Genomic DNA, 7526 nt, shown 5'->3' with positions numbered 1-7526 from the left:
TCCCTTGTATGTGGCTGACCCAGTTTCAATTCCTGGCACCATATGTGGGTCCCCTAGCCCACCAGGAGTAATCCCTGAGTATAGAGCCAGGGATAGGCTCTGAGAACAGCTAAGTATGGCCCAAAAGCTAAATATATAAAAGTGCCTAACAATATTCATGTCTACATATGTGTATGTTCAACTATTCATCAACAGCATTCAAGTTGTTTCCTCTTTTGGGTTATTCTGAATGATTCTTCAATAAATAGAGTGGTGCATATATGTTCAAATAATATTTTTGTTTTCTAAGTTTATTTTTGAGCACATAAAATACTAATAATAAGATCATTGATCATAGGAATTTCCCCTTCCTTCCTTCCTTCTTTCCTTCCTTCCTTCCTTCCTTCCTTCCTTCCTTCCTTCCTTCCTTCCTTCCTTCCTTCCTTCCTTCCTTCCTTCCTTTCTTCCTTCCTTCCTTCCTTCCTTCCTTCCTTCCTTCCTTCCTTCCTTCCTTCCTTCCTTCCTTCCTTCCTTCCTTCCTTCCTTCCTTTTCTTTTTATTTTTGGGCCATATCTGGAAATTTCAAGGCTTTACTCCTGATTCTGCACTCAGTGATCACTCCAGGTAGAGCAGAGAGGACCAAATGGGCTTCTGGAAAGCAAACTCAGGTTGACCACGTGCCAGGCAAGTGCTTTACCATCAGTATTATCTCCCTAGCAGATGATTAGAATTCCTACTTCTAGTTCTTTTGGGATCTCCATACTGTTTTCCACAATAGTTCCACAATCACTGTATCACTGTATCACTGTCATCCCATTGTTCATCTACTTACTCAAGCGAGCACTAGTAACATCTCTATTACACTCAGCCCTGAGATTTTAGCAGCCTCTCCTTACTCATCTTTCTCAATGATTGGAGGCTCTTTCAGGGTCAGGGGAATGAGAACATATCGTTACTGTTTTTGGCATATCGAATATGCCACGGGTAGCTTACCAGGCTCTGCCATGAGGGCAGGATACTTTCAGTAGCTTGCTGGGCTCTCCGAGAGGTATGTATAAATCTTTTACTGTATTTGGGATATGAATACACCATGGGGAGCTTGACTGTTGGTGGGATTACAGGGCGCCGGGGGCAGTTTGTGGGTGTGGCTGCCAAGCTACTGGAAAACGGGGGTCTGGGTGGAGAAGGTGGAGAAGGCTCAGTCCCAATCCGAGCAGGCATGGAGTTCTCAGTACCGGGTCCCACACACCTGGATTCCTCTGCCGGTCCCTTCATGTGTGAGGCTTGTCCAAACAGATGATTAGAATTTAGAATTTCTACTTTTAGTTCTTTTGGGATCTCCATACTGTTTTCTACAATAGTTCCACAATAGTTCCATTAATTTATGTTTCTACCAAGAGTGTGTGAGGATTCTCTTTTCTCCACATTCATCAGACTGCAGCATTTTCTTGCCTTAAAAAATAATCTATCATTACAGTTGTGAAGTGATCTCATTGTGTTTTGATTTTCATTCTCTATTAATGACATTGATAAACATGTTCATGTTCGCAACCTAGATATATTTTTTGAAAATGCTCTGTACAACTCCTATAAATGTTTCTTTAAAAGTCATCTGTTGTTTTGGTTATTGTTCTTTAGTTGAATGATTTTTTAAATATATTTTATATTAATACCTTAGATTGATTCACAAACATTTGTCTCCTATTTTATTTGCTTCCTTTTTATTTTGATGATACTTCTTTCACTGTATCTGTACTTTTTAGCTTGATACACTGCCATTTATTGCCATCTTATCTTTGGAGTCAAATCTTCAAAGACTCCACCAAATTCATATGAATACTAATGAACCTAAGGGGTATTATTCCAAGTGAAATAATCTCAGACACGGAAAGAAAAACACCATTGATTTCACTCATATTTAGTGAATATGAGTGAAATCAAAAACATAGATTTAACTACAGAAACAAAACAATGATTACCAGAAAAGAAGAGGGAGAATACTGGATAAATTGGTTAATTGGTTTATAAATCATCAGAACTGCAATATTGGTGGCAAGAAATGTTTAAAAGAGATGCAAATTAAGAATGATATATTTCTATGACACAATGATATCACTATAACATATAAAATAACTATAGCTTAGTTTAAAATATGAGGAAGGAATAATTGATTTGTTGCATAAGAGTTTTTATTCTATAAGAAAATGGGGGAAGGGACATTGTGCCACGCCCAGTAGTACTCAGGGTTTATGCTTGACTCTGTTCCTGGGAATCACATCTGGTGATACCCAAGAAACCATCTGCAGTGCTAGGGATGGAACTATGGTTAGCCACATTCAAAGTGAGTGTCTTCAGCCTTTTACCTTTTATTTCTTTATCTCTCCATACTCCATATAAAAGTTTTTATTTATTTATTTATTTACTTTTTGCTTTTTGGTTACACCCGGCATTGTACAGGGGTTACTCCTGGCTCATGCACTCAGGAATTACTCCTGGTGGTGCTTGGGGGACCATATGGGATGCTGGGAATCGAACCCTGGTCAACTGAGTATAAGGCCCGCTGTGTTATCACTCCAGCCCCACCCTATATAAAAGTTTTTAAAGAATACTTTTATGGATCTTCACTTGAAAAAAAAGCCAAGATTATGAAAAGCATATAATTATATACAATTTTCTATATTTTATTGTATTTGTTTCAATTGAGGTAACATTGATTTTCTTTTTAAAAAAATTTTTTTAAATTTTATTGAAGCACCGTGAGATTGTTTCAAGCTTTCATGTTTGGGTTACAATCCCACAATGATCAAACACCCATCCCTCCACCAGTGCACATTCCCCACCTCCAATATCCCGGGTATACCCCCATCTTTCCCACCCTCCCCCTGCCTCTATGGCAGACAATATTCCCTATACTCTCTCTCTACTTTGGGGCATTTTATCTTGCAACACAGACACTGAGAAGTCATCAGTAACATTGATTTTCAAGAGTGTAGATGTTCATATGTTTTAAGGTTACAAAATTACAATACCCCATTATTATTAATATGGATTTTTAGCAGATTCTACCAAGCAACAGATTACTATTGCATTTTAGTGTATCTGTATTATTCCTTGAGCCAAATTATATAGGAAAACAAATTATTTAGTAAAAATACAATATTTATTCATTATATCCCTCTTAAAATAAACACATACCAGTATGTCATTGAACTGATCTGGGTTAGAGTGATAACATCTTAACAGGGGTTAAGATGCTTGCTTTGCATTTAGTGAACCTGGTTTGATCCCTGCATTGTGCATAATCCCCAGAACACTGCTATTAATAATTCTCAAGTTCAGAAACAGAAGTAAGTCCTCAGCCCCTCTGGACATGACAGACAAGAAAAAAGAAAGAGAGAGAGAAAGAAAGAGAGAGAGAAAGAAAGAAAGAAAGAAAGAAAGAAAGAAAGAAAGAAAGAAAGAAAGAAAGAAAGGAAGGAAGGAAGGAAGGAAGGAAGGAAGGAAGGAAGGAAGGAAGGAAGGAAGGAAGAAAGAAAGAAAGAAAGAAAGAAAGAAAGAAAGAAAGAAAGAAAGAAAGAAAGAAAGAAAGAATAGAGAAAAGAGACAAGGATGAAGAAGAAAGAAAGAACAAAGAAAAAGAAAAAGAGGAATAGAGAAAGAGGAAAAAGAGGAAGGACAGGAAGAGATAAAGAGGAAGAAATAGAGAGGTAGAGAAAGAAAAAGGAGAGAAAGGGAGAAAGGAAGGAAAGAAAAAAATTAAAAAGAAAGAAAGAAAAGAAAGAAAGAAAGAAGAAAAGAAAGAAGAAAGAGAGAAACCAAACAAGCAGGGAGGGAGGGAATGAAAGAAGGAAGGAAAAAAGGAAGGAAGGTAGGAAGGTGGAAGGAAGAAAGGAAGAAAAAGATTCAGAGAAAAAAGAAAGAAAGAAAGAAAGAAAGAAAGAAAGAAAGAAAGAAAGAAAGAAAGAAAGAAAGAACGAAAGAGAGAAAAAGAAAGGAAAGAAAGAGAGAAAAAGAAACAAAGAAAGAAAGAAAGAAGCAAAGAAAGAAAGAAAGAAAGAAGCAAAGAAAGAAAGAAGGAAAGAAACAAAGAAAGAAAGAGAAAACATTTATAACACAATATGGGCGATTAACCAGTAGCCCTTGACCACTGGTGTGGATCACATTTTAAATGAGTTAAACTGTCGCATCAGATATATTCCCTGGACCTTTGTTTGCATGTTGTAGTAGAATTGGGGGTCCAACACTGTTGCATGAAGTCATTAATATTGTATTTTATATTCATGTAATATGAGATGAACTGGTTAAGAACTTATAATACACTATAAAATTAAGGTTTTTCTGAAGATTATTAATCAACACACAATTCTAAGATTTAATTCTCTTATTTCTTAATTGTTTTTGCTATTGAAAATCAGACAGGCAAGAAATAGAACTACAACATGTTATCCTAGTTGGGCTAGTGGGCATTCCAGGCAAATTTACATATATACATACATGTAGACAATTGAAAATATCAAAAAACATTATTAATGAAGGTAATGAAATGGCCTTTATTAATCTGCAATACAAAGAGTGATGTTCTTTATTTACATTATAAACCTCATAACAGACTTAATTTTTTAACTCCCATTGATTTATTAACAGTTGTATTAAAATTATTCCCTCCTCCCAACTAATCTATCCTTTATAAAAAGAATTTCTACAACCCTATGGGAGATTATGTGTACTTTCTACTTAACATTTAATTATGCCAACATGGTTACTTAATTATAACATTTTGAAGATGAAGAAAATACCTCTAAAATGTTCAATAACTTTATCACATTAATGTTTAGGTTAAGATGGCAATCAGGTATATTTTAAAAAGCACAGCTTGGGGCTGGAGCAATAGCACAGCGGCTAGGGCATTTGCCTTGCACGCGGCTGACCAGAGAGGTCAGCATCCCATATGGGCCCCTGAGCACCGCCAGGGGTGATTCCTGAGTACAGAGCCAGGAGTAACCCCTGTGCATCACCGGGTGTGACCCAAAAAGCAAAAGAAAGAAAGAAAGAAAGAAAGAAAGAAAGAAAGAAAGAAAGAAAGAAAGAAAGAAAGAAAGAAAGAAAGAAAGAAAGAAAGAAAGAAAGAAAGAAAGAAAGAAAGAAAGAAGCACAGCTTGAGCTAGATTAGAAAATATATCATTTTAAATAGTTATTAGGTATTTTTATAAATTTATATTTTTAACATTCAATGATTTGATTTTTCATATCGTTTTTCAGAGATATCAGTGTTACAGCTGCTGTCTAAATTTACATTTTCTTTCAGCAGTTTTTTTGTTATTGTTATTCGTTTATGGACCACACCCTGCATTGCTCAGAAATTACTTCTGGCTGTGTTCAAGGATCACCCCTGGCATTGCTTGAGGATCACATGGGTTGTCACAGATCAAATCCAGGTCAGCCACCAGTAAGGCCAATATCTACCAGTAGTACTATTTCTCCAACCCTCAACAGTTGTTTTTACCTCCTGGGTACTTGTTTCTAGTGAGTTTGAGTGAAATCTGCATTGAAAGTTGGCTGACAGTCTCTCAACCTCAGAGTACTAACTGAGACTTTGGAATTTCTTATTCAATTTTTATTTTTAATTTTCCATGTATTAACTACATCTACAAATTTTTTTCTTCAGCTTGACTTATTTAAGAAAACTCACTGTTAAACCAGAGATTTCACAAGCACTTATGTTTAATTAGAAAGTGTTATTTTCTTCAGTGTTTAACTATAAAGGCAGGAACACATTGCAAGAATTTTTATAACATTAGCATTCGTTTGAATTTACAAAGCAGAACTCATTCTTTACTACATAATAGTAACAAGACTGAAAAAAATGATTTAGGGAATGTAATCAAATGTTAAGATATTTTTCTCAAGTCATATGGCTAGTAAAAATTTAAATAGGTCTTTAAACATATCAATTTCTAGTTAAGAAATAATTATTTTGCTTCCTTTAGATAAAATCAAACCTGGATTGGCTGCGTGCAAGGCAAACGCCCTACCCACTGTGCTTGGAGAGCCTGGATAACGACCGAGAGTATCTCGCCCACATGGCTGAGCCTGGCAAGCTACCCGTGGTGTATTCGATATGCCAAAAACAGTGACAACAAGTCTCATGATAGAGACGTTACTGGTGTCCACTCGAGCAAATTGATGAGCAACAAGATGACAGTGATACAGTGATTTGGACAGAAACTTGTTACACAGAATCTATTCCTTTTTCTATCTATACTATTTTTAGTACTTACATACAGTTTTGATGGTTGTGGTCCTGATCTCGACTCTATGTTGTTATATAGAATTCTCCATTAATATTAAACTCCAGGATTTAGTGTGCTTTCCTCCCAAAAATAAGATGGAAGATTCCTTGGCGGATCTGTTTAGTCTTTACACTATAAATGATGGGGTTCATCACGGGAGGTGACAAGATATAGACATTGGCCATAATAACATGGAGCAAGGGAGAGGCATGCTTGGCAAATCGATGAGTCATAGACACTCCAACCATAGGAATGTAAAGAACAAGAACAGCTAGAATGTGGGAAAGACAGTTATTGAGGGCTCGAAGTTGTTCAGCCCTGGTGGATGTGCCCAAGATACTTTTCAGAATCATTGCATAGGAGAGCACAATAAGTAGAGGGTCCATCACAATAATAAGTAAAACTAGAGCAAACCCATACCAGCTGTTAACCCTAATGTCAGCACAGACCAGGCGAATCATATCCTGGTGAAGGCAGTAGGAATGAGAGAGAAGGTGAGAACGGCAAAAGGGCAAACGCTTGAGTAAGAAAAAAGAGGGAAGAACAGCCAGAGCACAGCGGAGAACAATGGCTATTCCAATCCTGCCAATAACAGTGTTGGTGAGGATGGTGGCATAATGCAGGGGGCGGCAGATGGCCACATAGCGGTCAAAAGACATGGCCAGCAAGACAGAAGATTCCATGAAGGAGAATGTATGAATGAAAAATAACTGAGTAAAGCAAGCTTCAAAGCTGATGTGCCGGATGTTGAACCAGAGAAGCTGCATGACTGTGGGCAGGGTGGTGAGGGTGAGACCTAGGTCAGTTAGGGCCAGCATGAAGAGAAATAGGTACATGGGCTGATGGAGAGATGGTTCTCTGTGGATGACAGATAGAATGGTAGTGTTGCCCATGATGGAGATGGTGTAGAGACAGCAGAAGGGGATGGAGATCCAGATGTGGTAAGCTTCAAATCCTGGGATGCCAGTGAGGATGAATTGAAAGGGTCTTTGTGTGAAATTGGTTATCATGGACATGCTTGACCAGTGTCACTCCTGTTTCAAAATATTTATTCAAGAATAAAAATGAATATTAAAATTAATTATTCTATTACATCTGTATTTATGAACTCTATTTAAATACTTTTTTGAAAGTAAATAAAGAAGTTTCTAGAATACTATGCTCTTTATCCTTAAGATTATCTCTGCAATATTTAACCCATAGAAGTTTTACTCCTGATAACTCAATGCACACATTCTTTTTTTCTTCCTTTTTGCT

The 7526-nt window shown here is 36.8% G+C and overlaps 1 protein-coding gene across 1 annotated transcript; it reads right to left on the bottom strand.

Moving 5' to 3' along the window:
- Positions 1 to 6337: 6337 nt before the first annotated feature.
- On the bottom strand, positions 6338 to 7285 carry LOC101544203 (olfactory receptor 51Q1-like). Its single transcript, XM_012934926.1, has one exon. It carries the CDS (start codon positions 7283 to 7285, stop codon positions 6338 to 6340), a length of 948 nt encoding a protein of 315 aa, XP_012790380.1.
- Between the last annotated feature and the right edge of the window lie 241 nt (positions 7286 to 7526).

The sequence above is a fragment of the Sorex araneus genome, chromosome 6, assembly GCF_027595985.1.
Source record: "Sorex araneus isolate mSorAra2 chromosome 6, mSorAra2.pri, whole genome shotgun sequence".
Taxonomy (NCBI): Eukaryota; Metazoa; Chordata; class Mammalia; order Eulipotyphla; family Soricidae; genus Sorex; species Sorex araneus.
This window is presented reverse-complemented; position numbering and strand designations above follow the sequence as displayed.